This window comes from Cibotium barometz, chromosome 1, assembly GCF_041138505.1.
Source record: "Cibotium barometz isolate CiBa-2024 chromosome 1, ASM4113850v1, whole genome shotgun sequence".
In the NCBI taxonomy this organism is placed as follows: domain Eukaryota; kingdom Viridiplantae; phylum Streptophyta; class Polypodiopsida; order Cyatheales; family Cibotiaceae; genus Cibotium; species Cibotium barometz.
This window is the reverse complement of record NC_141046.1, coordinates 66,462,667-66,478,899: the sequence shown is the minus strand read 5'-3', so window position 1 is coordinate 66,478,899 and position 16,233 is coordinate 66,462,667. Positions and strand designations below refer to the sequence as shown.

The 16,233-nt window shown below is 47.2% G+C and overlaps 1 protein-coding gene across 1 annotated transcript in view; it reads left to right on the top strand.

Moving 5' to 3' along the window:
• The window catches only part of LOC147642349 (carbon catabolite repressor protein 4 homolog 1-like), a 40,045-nt gene extending 24,384 nt beyond the window's left edge, over window positions 1–15,661 (top strand). Inside the window, exons 7-11 of the mRNA XM_086805572.1 lie at window positions 14,296–14,349; window positions 14,433–14,524; window positions 14,613–14,727; window positions 14,890–15,019; window positions 15,105–15,661. Of these exons, the coding sequence (XP_086661698.1) occupies window positions 14,296–14,349; window positions 14,433–14,524; window positions 14,613–14,727; window positions 14,890–15,019; window positions 15,105–15,250 (537 nt within the window). The 3' untranslated portion in view covers window positions 15,251–15,661. The remainder of the gene's footprint in view (window positions 1–14,295; window positions 14,350–14,432; window positions 14,525–14,612; window positions 14,728–14,889; window positions 15,020–15,104) is intronic.
• The last annotated feature ends 572 nt before the right edge of the window (window positions 15,662–16,233 follow it).

Genomic DNA, 16,233 nt, shown 5'->3' with positions numbered 1-16,233 from the left:
ATGGTGATAGAGGTGAAATGGGGTATAGACTTTGGGATCCCGTGAATAGAAAGATTATACGCAGCAATGATGTCATTTTTGATGAAACATGCATGTATAAGGAGCCTGCAAGGCAACAGGAGCCTGGCAGAGTCATCTTTGATGATGATGGACATCATGGACAACAACCAAGGGCTGTAAATCAGCCATTACAGCAGCAAAACCAGCCCTTAAATGGTGCTGAAAATGGTCCAAATGGATAGCCAGAGATGGCAGAAAATATCCCTATGGATATGCCACAGTTAGAGGAGATACCGGGCATGATGGTCATTGGGTACGGAGGTCCACAAGACCCTCGAGAGCCCCTGACAGGTTTATTCCAGGGGTTGACTACTTGATGCTCACTGACTGTGGGGAGCCCTCATGTTATAAGGAGGCTTTATAGAGGGCAGACAAGGCTTTTTGGGAGCGTGCCATGAAGTCAGAGATGGATTCTTTGCACAAAAATGGAACATGGAAGTTGGTGCATTTGCCTGCAGGCAAGAAGGTTTTGCCATGCAAGTGGGTTTACAGGCTCAAAGTTGCACCTGATGCAAAGCCAAGATACAAAGCCAGGTTAGTGGCTAAGGGCTTCAAGTTGGAATATGGTGTGGACTTTGAGGAGATCTTCTCTCCAGTGGTCAAAATGACCACACTTAGAGCTGTGTTAGCTTTGGTTGCTCATGATGATCTGGACTTGATTCAGATGGATGTGAAGACTGCTTTTCTTCACGGTGATCTCCATGAGGAGATATATATGCAACAGCCAGAGGGTTATGCAGTAAGTGGAAAGGAGAAGCTTGTATGCAAGCTGAAAAAGAGTCTTTATGGGCTCAAACAGGCACCAAGGGAATGGTATCATAAATTTGATACATTCATGAAATCCCAGAAATTCAGGAGAAGTGACATAGATCACTGCTTATACACCAAGAAAGCTTTGGATGGCAGTCTCTTGATCCTCATCTTGTATGTTGATGATATGTTGATTGCCGGGAAATCTCGTAAAGAGATGGATGCCTTGAAGAAGAGGCTGCATCAAACCTTTGATATGAAGGATTTGGGTGATGCAAATCACATCTTGGGTTCAATATGGATGGGGGGAAGAAGACTAGTACTCCTTTGCCTCCATATGTGAAACTCAGTGCTATGGACAGCCCACAGTCAGATAGAGACAGGGCTGATATGGCCAAGATTTTGTATGCTTCAGCTTGTGGCAGTCTCATGTATGCCATGGTTGCTACTAGGCCGGACATTGCATTTGCAGTGGGAGTGGTTTCTAGATACATGGCCAAACCTGGCAAGAAGCATTGGGAAGCAGTGAAAGGTGTCATGAGATACCTGAAGGGCACACAGGATATGTGCATTTGTTTTGGCAAATAGGATGCATTAGTGCATGGTTACACGGATTCGGATTATGCCGGTCATCCAGATAACCGGAAGTCTACTACCGGTTATGTGTTTACATTCACAGGAGGTGCTGTGTCATGGATATCCAGGATGCAAAAGTGCACAGCCTTATCTACTACAGAGGCCGAGTATATTGCAGCCACAGAGGCTTGCAAGGAGGCATTATGGCTATCTCGGTTAGCGGTTGATTTGGGTTATACAGGGGATATTCCATTGTTGCATTGTGACAGTCAGAGTGTCATCCAGTTGGCAAAGAACCCTGTCTTTCATGCAAAGACGAAGCATGTGGATGTGAAGTATCACTTCATCAGAGAGGTGATAGAGAACAAGCAAATTCAGCTTGTTAAGATTCACACGGATGACAACCCGGCTGATCTGTTGACAAAGAGTTTGCCTCCGGAGCGGTTTGCTCATTGCAGACACTTGATGGGCATTGGATGAGGCCAGTTTCAGCCTTGATATGGCCTTGTATATTATCATGTACATGCTGATTTTTTCTTTTCCTTTACTTAAGGGCACTTTGCCTTTAAGTGGGAGGTTGTTGGGGTAAAGGCATTATGCCCACCCTTATAGTGTGTACAAGCCCATAAGTTATAGTACATAGTACACTTAGTACTTTTAATGTACTAAGTGCACTATGTGTACTAGTGCAATATACATGTGTGATAGGGGAGTCACACACACTCACTTGGTGGGTTGACTTATCCCCACAACTCTCTCTCTCTCTCTCTCCCTTGTTCTCTCTGTGTATGTCTCCCACATGAATCTCTAACCCTAAAACTCTCCCATTCAATGTGTGTGTGTGTGGAGTGCATGTGTGAGAGCATATCTTGATACAGAGTTCTACACCCACTATTGGGCTAGTGGGGATGTTGTAGTATCTAGTCCATACTATGCATAATGGAGTTGATAGTTATATAGTCTTGTGGGTTGACTACTATGAGTATATAACATGCACGTTCCTAAAAGGTGAATTTGGGCATGTTCCTAGATTCATCTAGGTATATATATCTCCCGTTCTTGAAACCTGTAAATAGCAGGTCTTCTCGAGCACGGAACTGGCTCTATGGAAAAGCCTAAATTGGGATCCTTGATAGTGGGTTCCATGTCTTGGCCGCACTATGGCCCATGGGTGACACAAGGCCTGGCCTCTTGTATGTGACACGAGTCTTGGCCTGAGTATGGGTGACATGAAGCTCCTTGTCCTTCCGTAACTTGGCACGAAATAGGGGAAGGCCACTTGGGCAGCCAAATGGTGACCCAGGCCCCTCCCCCCCTTGCCCCAGGTGTATTTTCTGGAGACCGTCACCTTGCTGTGATCTCTAGGTTCCCAGGTTTCCATGGACCCACCAGAGTCCCCAACGAGCCCGGCCTTGCAGCCTCCCCCCCCCCCACGAAACAAAATCTGCCTCGCTCGAGCATACTCGCCGACCGTGCCCGACTTGGAGAGGAGTAAATAGGCTAGTTCGGTGTCACGACCCTGGGTTTTTCTCTGGACAGTATGCAGGTGTGCACGGGGACATGGTGGACAGTGTGAATGGCATCAGATTTGAGTTAAAAAGGGAGCCCATGTGTGGACAACCCCAAGTGTGAAGGGGGAAAAGAGACTTTAATTTAAAAAGGTTTTATAACCTTGGGTGGTCAAAAATTAAAGTTATAAAGGTTTTAAACCTTAGGAGGCCACTAGGCAATTTTTAGAGACTACTCCACTTTTGGAGGCCCACGTCTCTCTCTTCTCACTCTCTCTAGCTTTTTGGGAAGCGTGCTAGTTCTCATGCGTGGAAGAGAGGAGAAGTCGACTGCATATGGGGTTGCTGGTTTTTGGCTGCACAGAAGAGCCAGTGCAGATCTGTACGACTGCTGCGGGTGCAGTGTACGGCTGCTGCAGGTACAAGTCGATTGCTGGAGAAGGTGTGGCTGCTGTGAGTTGAAGATCAGGCCGTACAGCCATGTCGTACAGCACTGTATGGACAGCAGGTACAGTGTACGGTGGCTGCAGGTACAGGCGGCGTTGGTTCAGGTGGCTGCTGCTCTGTTGTTAGCTGGTACAGTCGGGTACATGCAGGCGGACAGGGTAGTAGGTACAGGCGGGCCAGTTCAGTTCAGTTTTGTACTGTTGGCAGGTAGCGTATCACCAGGGTTCCGGCGGCGCATAAAAAGCTAGGCCAAGTGTGTACTTTTTGGAGGACGCCGTGTTTTTGCAGAAGACAGGGGGCTGGTTTCTCTGGACATAAAGGCGGACAGGGGCTGGTTTTTCATGAACATAGACATCATGTCGATGGCGTTCAACTGATGGAACTTTCAGCTTCTCTTTGCTTTGGGTTCGGGACTGTTTTGAGATCAGTTTGAGGACTGTTTATGGGCTGTTTTTGTTTGGCTGCAAATTCAGCTATGTACTTGGGTTTCTGGCTGCAAGTACAGGTCACTTGGTTATGTTTCTTGGCATGGGAGTGATGCAAGCTCGCATGGCTGCGTGCTCATGGAGCAGATTGTTTTCTTCCTGCTAGAAAGGAACAAAGGGACCTACAGTTATGGGCATCTCTATGTTGCCAGATGTTTCATGAGGGAACAGGTAACTAGATGTATGCTGTAGTTGGCATTGTTGTTGAATGGTGCCATGAAGGGTTCTGTATGGAAACAGGACAGAAGTTTCAAAGGGAAACAGGCCTAAGGTTTCATGTGGAAACAGGTCGTAGGTTTCTCGAGGAAACATGTTTTTGGGTTTCTCCAGGAGATAGGTCACATGCAGGCAGAAGGTACAGGAATGGACACATGTTTGGTACAGCCTTGCTACTGATTGGACAAGGGACAGGGAATCCATGACAGAGATGGATAGTACCCCTTGAAGGTAGAGAGGGTTGGTACAGGTGTGTCAGCTGTATGGTATGTTGTGCTGTGATACGAGTTCTCTTTTGAGAGAGTTTGGGAGTCTGTGTTGTGATGCAGAAGCACTGGATGTGTCAGGGTGTGATGCTGTTCATAGTGTGAGAGGCTATGGATGGTTGTGGCAGCCCTGATCATAGGAGAAAGCTTCTGTATGCAGACTCAATGTGAGAGAGTCTTTTGATGTGAACAATGGCTGGACTTGTTTGTGGATGCCGAGTAGACAAGAAGCCATGATGCAGGTTCTTTGAGGCTTCGGGGGTTCTACTGTGACGGCTGAGTTTCCAGCCTTATTGTAATCAAAGCTCTTATAATCAATTAAAGAAATACCGCAAGGGGCGCCACTGCGTTTTGGGGCCAATCGGTGTCCGTGTACTGTTTGCAGGAGCACTCTAGCTCCCCCTGTTTGTTTTCCTTTTCTAGGTCCTCAATGGCGTTGAAGTGTTTTATGTGCGAGTGTTTGTTTCACCGCCTGTCAGATTTTCTGAAGGCCGGTTTCAAGGCGTCGCTGCCGGGGACAATCTCCAACTTTCCTAAGGGGGCGAGCTCGTGGTTGTCTCATGAGAGTCACATCAAAAGTTTCAACATGTGGAAAGTGAAAAGGAAGTGCAGGAAGCAGTGCAGGATTGTGTGTCTTTGCCTATATGAGGTGAAGAGCAAGAGTTGAAGATGAAGCGCAGGAGAAAAGACACCAAGGACAAGAAGTAGTCGGCCAGGAACAAGAAGCAGTTGAAGTGTTATGGTGCAAAACATGGGTTGAAGGCTATGGCTTTCGACCGTTTGTCACCGGTTGTATCTTCATAGAGGCTTCATGGGTTCGGAAGACAGTGGTGATCTACTATGCTTCATCGAGGACAAGAAGTAGTCGGCCAGGAACAAGAAGCAGTTGAAGTGTTATGGTGCAAAACATGGGTTGAAGGCTATGGCTTTCGACCGTTTGTCACCGGTTGTATCTTCATAGAGGCTTCATGGGTTCGGAAGACAGTGGTGATCTACTATGCTTCATCGAGGACTTGTGCTTACCACTTGGGTGGAGTGCAAGCAGGTTTTGGGTGCCTGAGGATGTATCAGATGAGGCTCAGATGGAAGTGGAGGAACTTGACGAGGTTCTTATTCCTGAGCATATACTGGCACATAAGGAAAGAAAGGTACAGGGTAAGGTTTCCCGTCGCTATCCTGTGAAGTTCAAGAGCTGTTCACTGATGGATACGAAGTGGATGGAGGAGGTTCACTGATGGATGCGAAGTGGATGGAGGAGGGTGACTTAGCAGATTCACCTCAGGAGTTGCAGCTTTATCTTGATGCCTATGAGTTGGAGTCGACTCTTGTTACGGCTCATTCAGGTTCAGCAGAGCATAGGTCTGGAGCATTGCCTGATGCTCAAGAGGGGGGTAGCACCTCCGCTCCCTTGTTTCAGACAGGCTCAGTTGTCATCTAGGAGTCGCTTGGTGACATCTTTGTATTCACCCGAAGGTACTGAGGCTGACAGTACATTTGCTTATGGGACTTCTATGATCTTGTGTACTAGTCACATGAGATGGTAAAGTTGGGTATGGTTCACAGTCGGCCGCACCTTGAACTATAACTACAACTATGGATAACTCTATGGAGGGCATAAGTCTTGCGAGCAGTCCTAGAGTTGGTTTGGTTCATGGAAATATGGATCGAACTCTATTTGTGCATGTATGCATACACTTTTTGAGGTAGAGGTATTTTTGTATTCTGGTGCCATTGGATCCTGGTACCATTGAGAATACATTGGGAAATACTCTGCATTGTGTTGAGTGCTGCATGTATATTGGTATGATACATCAAGTGCTTTATTATGTTCATGGATGCACCACTGGGTGTGACTCCTGCGGGATGGCCATGAAACATATGTGGGAAAGTACTTAGTGGATGTAGTGTTTAGATGGATTGAGTGCTTGCATATGCTCATGTTGTACCATCAGTCGTGGGTCCTGCGGGATGCCCATGGGCGTAAGGCTTGCGAGCAGCCCTTAGACTGTTACTTTGGAGTAGGTAGAGCATTTTGAGGAGCATATTGTTTGTGAATGCATATGTGTGTCATGCATATGTGTACCATATGTAGAATGATGCATGATTTTGTTTTTGGCTAACACAGTTAACGTGTTTCCATTTGGTTTTAGACTTTTGCTGTAGGTTCTGAAGGAACAAGCAAGAGGTGTTTGTCACTTTGGTGTGACAGTGTGGCCTATTGTGCAGGATGATTGTATTATCACCTAGATGTATTGGAGGGCCATTGTTTTTGTCGTATGGGGTGTCTTTGCTCATAAGATGCTTTACTGTGCCATTGAGTGCAATCGAGGACGCTTGCCATTTTTCAAGAGAAGGGTATGTCACGACCCTGGGTTTTTCTCTGGACAGTATGCAGGTGTGCACGGGGACATGGTGGACAGTGTGAATGGCATCAGATTTGAGTTAAAAAGGGAGCCCATGTGTGGACAACCCCAAGTGTGAAGGGAGCAAAGAGACTTTAATTTAAAAAGGTTTTATAACCTTGGGTGGGCAAAAATTAAAGTTATAAAGGTTTTAAACCTTAGGAGGCCACTAGGCAATTTTTAGAGACTACTCCACTTTTGGAGGCCCACGTCTCTCTCTTCTCACTCTCTCTAGCTTTTTGGGAAGCGTGCTAGTTCTCATGCGTGGAAGAGAGGAGAAGTCGACTGCATATGGGGCTGCTGGTTTTTGGCTGCGCACAGAAGAGCCAGTGCAGATCTGTACGACTGCTGCAGGTACAGTGTACGGCTGCTGCAGGTACAAGTCGACTGCTGGAGAAGGTGTGGCTGCTGTGAGTTGTTGAAGAGGCCGTACAGCACTGTACAGACAGCAGGTACAGTGAACGGCGGCTGCAGGTACAGGCAGCGCTGGTTCAGGTGGCTGCTGCTCTGTTGTTAGCTGGTACAGTCGGGTACATGCAGGCGGACTAGGGTAGTTCTGTCCAGCAGGTACAGGCAGGCCAGTTCAGTTCAGTTCAGTTTTGTACTGTTTCAGGTAGCGCATCACCAGGGTTCCGGCGGCGCATAAAAAGCTAGGCCAAGTGTGTACTTTTTGGAGGACGTCGTGTTTTTGCAGAAGACAGGGGGCTGGTTTCTCTGGACATAAAGGCAGACAGGGGCTGGTTTTTCATGAACATAGACATCATGTCGATGGCGTTCAACTAATGGAACTTTCAGCTTCTCTTTGCTTTGGGTTCGGGACTGTTTTGAGATCAGTTTGAGGACTGTTTATGGGCTGTTTTTGTTTGGCTGCAAATTCAGCTATGTACTTGGGTTTCTGGCTGCAAGTACAGGTCACTTGGTTATGTTTCTTGGCATGGGAGTGATGCAAGCTCGCATGGTTGCGTGCTCATGGAGCAGATTGTTTTCTTCCTGCTAGAAAGGAACAGAGGGACCTACAGTTATGGGCATCTCTATGTTGCCAGATGTTTCATGAGGGAACAGGTAACTAGATGTATGCTGTAGTTGGCATTGTTGTTGAATGGTGCCATGAAGGGTTCTGTATGGAAACAGGACAGAAGTTTCAAAGGGAAACAGGCCTAAGGGTTTGATGTGGAAACAGGTCGTAGGTTTCTCGAGGAAACATGTTTTTGGGCTTATCCAGGAGATAGGTCACATGCAGGCAGAAGGTACAGGAATGGACACATGTTTGGTACAGCCTTGCTACTGATTGGACAAGGGACAGGGAATCCATGACAGAGATGGATAGTACCCCTTGAAGGTAGAGAGGGTTGGTACAGGTGTGTCAACTGTATGGTATGCTGTGCTGTGATACGAGTTCTCTTTTGAGAGAGTTTGGGAGTCTGTGTTGTGATGCAGAAGCATTGGATGTGTCAGGGTGTGATGCTGTTCATAGTGTGAGAGGCTATGGATGGTTGTGGCAGCCCTGATCATAGGAGAAAGCTTCTGTATGCAGACTCAATGTGAGAGAGTCTTTTGATGTGAACAATGGCTGGACTTGTTTGTGGATGCCGAGTAGACAAGAAGCCATGATGCAGGTTCTTTGAGGCTTCGGGGGTTCTACTGTGACGGCTGAGTTTCCAGCCTTATTGTAATCAAAGCTCTTATAATCAATTAAAGAAATACCGCAAGGGGCGCCACTACGTTTTGGGGCCAATCGGTGTCCGTGTACTGTTTGTAGGAGCACTCTAGCTCCCCCTGTTTGTTTTCCTTTTCTAGGTCCTCAATGGCGTTGAAGTGTTTTATGTGCGAGTGTTTGTTTCACCGCCTGTCAGATTTTCTGAAGGCCGGTTTCATTCGGTTCGTTGCTTGATCTACTGTGTCTTAGATCCTGTAGCGATGATCGTTACTGCTTCCGCGGTGTTGTGTGCTCTCCCTCCAGAGTCACGACCCCCTCCTCCCTGGGCCTCGAGTTCTGGGGTAGCTTGTAGACTGCAACTTCTTCTGATGCCTCCCCATTGAGGGAGCGGGTATCTTTGAGGAGACGGTTGTGTGAAAATGGCATTTTTCCCAGCCCTAGAAAGGGGATTTTATTGGATTTGTTTGGTTATTTTTGGTTTTTTAGGTCTTGTGTTGCTGGCCGACACATGGCTTCATGAGTCATCATTCACCACATCATATACCACCATTTGTTGCTACTGCCGGCACCTGCTTTACATCAGCATATCATCATCGTTGTCAGGTCAGCTCCAATGTTTTATTCTATTGCAGATCTTACCTTGGGACAACAGCCCACTCTTGGCTACAACATCTCGTTGGGGCCCACTCTTTGCTACAATATAGCACATCAGCGTTTTATCATCAGTTATATCTTGGGACAGCAACCCACTCTCTGCTATAGCACATCTGCGTTTTTCTTCTACAGTTCTCCTCGGGACATTAGCCCTCTCTACTCACCATCTCACATCATCAGGACGACAGCCCTCTGCTTATCTTCATCGACACCACTCGGGACGGTGGCCCTCTCTGCTCCTCTCCACCACTCGTGACTCAGGTATTGCAGCACCCTTGTCAGGTATTGCAACACCCTTGTCACGAGAGCCTACACCACTTGGTACAGCAGCCCTCTCTACCAGTCAGGTATTGCAACACCCTCGTCACGAGAGCCTACACCACTCGGTACAGCAGCCCTCTCTTCTCTTCATCACCCCTCAGGTACCACAGCACCCTTGTCACTAGAGTCCACATCACTTTACCTTCGGCTGCCCACTACCGCCTCGGAGTGCCTCTTCATCCACCGATGCGAGCCTCGACACCGACTGCCTCTCAGAGTGCCTTTGCCTCACATCGATGTGAGCCTTCGTCACCGACCGTGCTTCAGCTCCGACATCGTCTTTGCTTCTGCATCGGTCTTTTTCATAGAGTCTCCTCACATCAGAGGGCCTCTTGTACATGTTTTCACTCACCATCATATATACACTCACTCACCCATTTCATGCTGTGTTGCATTGCTCTGATCTCTCATACATTTGGTCCTTTTGTCCTTTTGTCCTCACAACGATGGTCCCCATCTATATCTGCATGGTCTTGCATCACTTCATGTCCTCTTTCTGAGAGAGTGGCACGATGATATTCTCCTTCCCTCTGCGTGTAGCGCCAAGGATGGAATGGAGCACGGAGTTTGTGTCTGCTGCCATCCACGACGGGCATGCAATAGAGCTTTCACATCATTTGCATGATTTGCGTATCAACGTTGTGCTCACTCACTTTTGGCCATTGGCACAAATGGAGGTGGGTGTCTCTGGCCACAAGGACTCGGGAGGGGAGCTGGTGTCCTCCATTCTGGAGGTGCTTCTCTTTGTATTTCTCCATGTTTCGGTGGCAATACCTCTCCAGTCCTCCTACAGATACCTTTATTGTGATAGATAGAGCTGAGAGTATGCATATTCTAGGGCCTGAACAGAGTGACTCCACATGGAGGGTAGGATTCGTGCCCACCTAGCAAGATTTCGCCCTGAGACAGATAGTGATTACTCTCCATCCAAACCCACGCCCAAGACTCTTCGAGTGGAGGGCAATTCTGCCTTTCACATATGTGGATTGCCTCATGGAACATTCAATGTTTGGGAGGATCGTAATGTTTACAGAGGTATGGGATCCTTAGAGAGGAGCTTCATAGAGCCGTAGTGGGTGATCGTCAGGATTGGAGAGGATAGAGTGGGCTTCCTGAACCTCTACGTGCCGAACACCGTAGCAGTAGACGGAGCGACTTTTTGGAGCATGGTTCGTCAGTCCCTCCCATAGGCCGATTTTTGGTGCATGGGGGGTGATTTCAACATGTTAGAGATGGTGGAGGACAGACTTGGACGTGGCATGGTCATGGTTTTAGGCACGGAGTACTCGTCCTAGGAGGGATTGGTTCTGGCTTTGAGGGGACAGGACCCTTGGCATCTACCGGAGTTTGGGTGCAACTCCGGGGGTTTGCACTTATCGCGATTCGACGGAAGGAGTGCAAGCCCCAACCTTTTCAGATTAGATGGTTTTATGTGGATGAGTGGGCTTGTGGAAGAGGTGGCATGACTGGTATTTTGACAGACACTACCTTCTCCAATCATGCACCGTCATTCTCTTCCTGGAGGACCCATGGAGGCACGACAAACATTTGAGCACCGGGATCCGAGACTACCTCATTCTGGATTTTGAGATTTGCAATAGTATTAGAAAGTTTGGAGTTCAGCTGCAAGAGCTTTAGACGCAAGCCTTGGAGAGATCAGTAGGTTGTTATAGGAGGCCGCATAGCTCTAGTTGGCTGCAGCGTGTACAGTGCTTAGCTCTATTGAGGTGCGGAGGGTGGAGTACATACTACAGATACAATGCTAAAGGCTCCTTTTGGACCAAGGTGTGCGACAGGGTTAACGGAGATTTCTTTGAGATTTTAGACCCACATAGGTGGAGGGATGGTATCCGCAGGTTGTGAGGCTAGGATGGATCCATAGTTGTAGTCCCCTCTCCCATTGCCACATATTTCTTCCGGTGCTAGATGCGTGTGAGCAGATTTGGCAGCACACAAGAGAGGTGGTCCCCCCCACTCTTTGGACTTTCCTGTTGACACCCTTTACTTCAAAAGAGCTTGCAAAGGCTCTGATGGGAAAATGCCCGGGAGAAGATGGGCTTCCAGTTTCCTTATTTCTTCGGCATTGGGATCTCATGGAAGGTGGCTTCACAGCTGCCTTCAATGAGATTATGACCACGAGCTCCATGTTGGAGAGGCTTTTAGAGGGATTGATTAATTTGATTCCCAGTGATGGTGGTGATAGATTGGAGATCCAGCAGTAGTGGAGGCCCCTCACCATTCTAGGGATTGCAAATCTTAGCCAAAGCCATTAGCCGGCGACTGTAGCCTTTTCTCCTTGATTTGATTCATGGCATACAAACGGGTTTCGTCGAGGATTAGAGCATTCTAGACAACATCTTCACTTTTTGGGAGGTGACCCCTTCGGCCAAGTTGAGGTAGTAGGATCTTATAGTTCTCCTTCTGGATTTTGAGAAAGCCTATGATAGGGTGGATTGGGGCTTTTTGGAGGAGACGATGTGCTGGATGGGATTTCCCAAGGAGTGGGTCCGATTAGCATACTTATCCAAAGATGAGGGGAATCTCGAGAGATCCGTCGAGGCGATAGAGATCTTCTGTCGTGCATCCGGAGCACAAATCAACTAGCACATGATCTTTTCGAAGCCTGCATACTTTTCTTTCATGACTAGGCATCTCAAAACCAATGGGCTGATGTACATGGACCACTTCTTGCAAATCCCCATTGAGAAAAGATGATTTAATGTCCAACTGATGCACTTTTCATCCATGATGGGCAGCCTATGCAACAATACATCTAACTGTGGCCATATGAGAAGTAGGTGTGAAAGTCTCATCATAATCAGTGCCCTTTTTTTGGGCATACCCTTTGGCCAGAAGCTTGGCCTTGTACCTGTCAATGGTACCATCAAACTTCTTGCCAGGAGGCAAGTCTACCAAGTCCCGTGTGTTGTTTTTGTGAATATAATGCATGGCTTGCACCTGGCTCATCCGCATCACAAAGAGTACTCATGCAAGCAACATCTACATGTTCTCTTGCATTATTGGAACCAGCCCGTGTCTTGCTACCAAGTGGAGGTGAATGTTTGCTCTCCTACAAGGTATGGAGCAGCCAACGAGGGACAACTCTAGCCTCTTCACTCTCTTCTCACCACGTCAACCTGTGTTGGCGACCGCCCCTATCTCTGTCATCACCCACCAGTTCAGCATAGTTACTAAGGTACCAGATTGGACGGGAGCTTCCTGATGAGGGAGTTGAGCTCATGGTTGCAGATGACTCTTTGGGAGGCAGGATTGCGTATCTTGTGGTTTACGCAGCATGCGAAGGATCATGGACTCTTTTACACAAGAGGGGGATTGATTGATGGAGTCCGACTCCACGGTTGGAGTGACTCAGTTTGGGGAGGAGAACCGGACACGAGGAGGTCTACTTCAGGCCCAGGAGCAGTTTTTCGGAGTAGTAAGAGGCAGTCATCTTTTGCCTTGTTGACGACAGAGGCAGAGTACCGGGCTGCTTGTGATGCTGCTTGTGAGGTGGTGAGGTTGCAGAGGCTGCATTGCAGGATTGGGCTTCCACTGGTGGAACCCATGGTCATCCAGAGGCACTTTGTTCGTGAACAGATCGTTGCTGATGACATCTTGCTAGAGTTCTGTTCGACGGAGGACAGTACGGTGGACCTCTTCACGAAGTCGCTAGCTTAGGATTTGCTTAGGCGGCACCCGAGCTCCCTGTGGTTGGTTTCACAGCCAGGAGCTGAGAGGGGGTGTTAGAAGTCATCTCCTGTCTTAATCAGACACCAGGGCCTTTGTTGTGGGTGTGCCCGCCCTGTATAGGTGTTTTATCATTTTTCCTCACTCGTATTTTTTTCCCCATTTTTCCGTGGTGTGGATGGATGCTAGATGTTGGCAGGAGCCTCTGGTGGCTGGCCGACTGTCCATTCAGCAGTCGTGTGGCTGGCCGACTGCCTATTCAGCAAGCATGGAGATTTTCTACTGGCCGACTTGCTTCATGCAGTCGTGGAGGGCCTACTTGCTCTTGTCAACCCAAGTTTGGTTATCATTTCCGCTGCATATTCTGACACCCCCTCCCCCGCCCTTTTCCATGTATATGAGGTAGCCTTCTTCTCCTAGAGCGCCAGCCTGGGGAGAAGAGAATCCTTTCCCTTTTTTCAGTTTTCTTGATTCTTGCTCCCCTCTATGGAGCTGAGTTTGTACTTAGCCATCATGGCTGTTTTGTTCCGTAACCATAGTAACATGAAATGTTTCGTCCGTTTCACGGTTTCATCGTTACGAAGGTTTCGTTTCGTTTGTTTTGGACGAAACGAAAAGGTTTCGAAATGACACTTATTATATACACATACCAAATTTATAACATAGCCAACAAGTTGGAAGGGAAGAGAAAGGGAAGGAGGTGAGAAGAAAAGGAGAGAACGCTGGAAGACAAGAAAAGGAGAGAAAGAGGAGGGAAGAGGAGGGGTGGACCGTGGAGGAGAAGAGAGAAAGAGGAAGAGGAGGCGTGGAGGAGAAGAAGTGGAGGAGCGAAAAGGAGGAGTGGACGAGGAGAAGAGTCAGAGCAACAGGTGCGGCCGAGAAGAAGTGTCAGATGGGTGAAGTGGCAGCAAACAAAGATGGAAACGACGGCAAAAATCGCATTTGCAAAAGAAAACCTCCCGCCCGTTTTTTTGACCTCACTTTACATTTGGGCAAAACACCGTTTCGATGGGCAGGTTTCGTTTTGTTTCGAAACGTTTCGTGCCGTTTCGAGAGGGCAAAACGGGTTTTTATGTTACTATGTCCGTAACTAATAGAAGGATCTTTTTCCCAGAAAATAAGAAAGTACTCACTTTTGATTATTTTTAAGTCTATTCTTGAATGAAAAAGCACAAATATTGAGAAACCCCCAGTGAAATATATAAATAAAGCCAAATGTACTGTTTCAGTTTCCGGCTTATTCTGTGTACAATTACCCGAATGCAGGCCAATACTCACATACATGCGAACCCTGAATTGAAGGATGTCAAGTTATGGCAGGTAAGTATGGTTCCATGTGTAAAATGAGTCAATTGTACGGTGTGTGGCTTTGCAGTTATCATCACCTTTCTGGTTGTGTTCAGGTCCAAACCCTTCTCAAGGGACTGGAAAAAATAGCTGCAAGTGCCGATATACCCATGCTAGTGTGTGGCGACTTCAACTCTGTTCCTGGCAGGTTGTGAACTAGTTCTTGGCAAGAAGTTTCCCAAAGGAATTCCTGGAAAATTCATTAGTTTTGAATTTTTTGTGGGGTTGATGAACAGTGCACCCCATGATCTTTTAGCATCTGGGAGAGTAGAAGCATCACATCCAGACCTGGCTAGTGATCCACTTGGTATTTTGCGCCCTACAAGCAGGCTATGTCATCAATTACCACTAGTAAGGCCCAAAACTACTACCACCAACACATGCAGGCGCGCACAGGAGGCACATGCAGATGTTCCTTTTGTTTACCTTTTCTGGTTTCTGTGGAGACATGCATGTGCATGCTTATGGACTCTTTGTGAAACTTATGCACCGTGCATGCCTTGTTTTATGCAGAAGAGTGCCTACTCTGCCTTTACCAGATTAGAGCGGCAGCGTCGATGCATGGATCCTGCTTGCAAGGAACCATTGTTTACCAATTGCACTCGTGACTTTTCAGGCACCTTAGATTACATCTTTTACACTGGTAATGCCACCAAATGCAATACACTTTTTTCTCTTTCTTGTGTCTCTTGACTAAATCATGCTGAACACGTGTGTTTCTTTTACAGCCGATTCATTAGCAGTGGAGTCATTGTTGGAGTTGCTTGACGAAGAGAGTCTGCGAAGGGATACAGCACTCCCATCGCCAGAGTGGTCTTCGGATCATATTGCATTGCTTGCACAATTCCGCTGCAAGCCAAGGTCACTCCGCTAGCGTAGATTCTTTCCATTGGGTTGGCTCATTCACCTCCTTCAGCCTGAGAGATGCTCATTCCACTTGCAAAGGCTTCTATGACAGGGTTTTCTCACACCTTTTGAGAGTCCATGGTTGTGGTGGTGTGACATTTTTGATCTTCTCCCGTGCTAAGGCGATCCTGGTGTCCATGGGCGAGATTGCTGTATGTACCATGAATCATGTGTTCTCCTCCTCTGAATGGTGGCATGCTTCAGGCGATTTAGACAAGCTGGGAAATTATTTGATCAATTGTAAATTGGATAGTTTTAGGTGTCACAGGGGCACCACAGGTGAAAAGGCTGTGGTGATTTGCCAGACTGCTTTACCAATAAAGTTGGAAAACTGTTTGTATGACATGTCACCCTTTATACAAGAGATGCTTTTGAAAAAGGTGTTGAAAATTTTTCATAGAAAACCTCAGCCTAGATGGTTTCTTTCTGAAAGCTTCAATGAGGCAATGTGCACATATTGCACGCTCCTGTTTAATGGAACATCTTTTGAATTCGGTTAATGGCATCAGAGATGTGGACAGAAATGGTTCGTCGTCATGTGTAAACATGCGATATATCAACTTCTTGCTTGTTATTCCATGCTGGTGCTTTTGGTTATTGCCACTTGGTTCGAGTTGGGTTGGACTTTGCTAAACTACAGAAGGTCGACACTAGGTGAACCTTGTTAGTAGAGATAACCTTTTTGCAAATTTAGGATGATTACAAATGGAGCGATGGTAGGTTTGGAACCTTGGAAAAGGCATTTATTGGCTAAATTAGCCAAGGTTTGGTATTATTGGCATTGATGGAGCAAAGTAGTTTTGGAATGTTGGAAAAGGCTTGTATTGGCTAAAGTTGGGTATTATTGGCATTATCGAGTCATCAAAAGGAAACAGCTGGACTGTGTCTTGGCCTATATAAGGCATATGTGTCAAATAAAAGTTTTGACTAGTTTAATTAGGATGCTGAGCC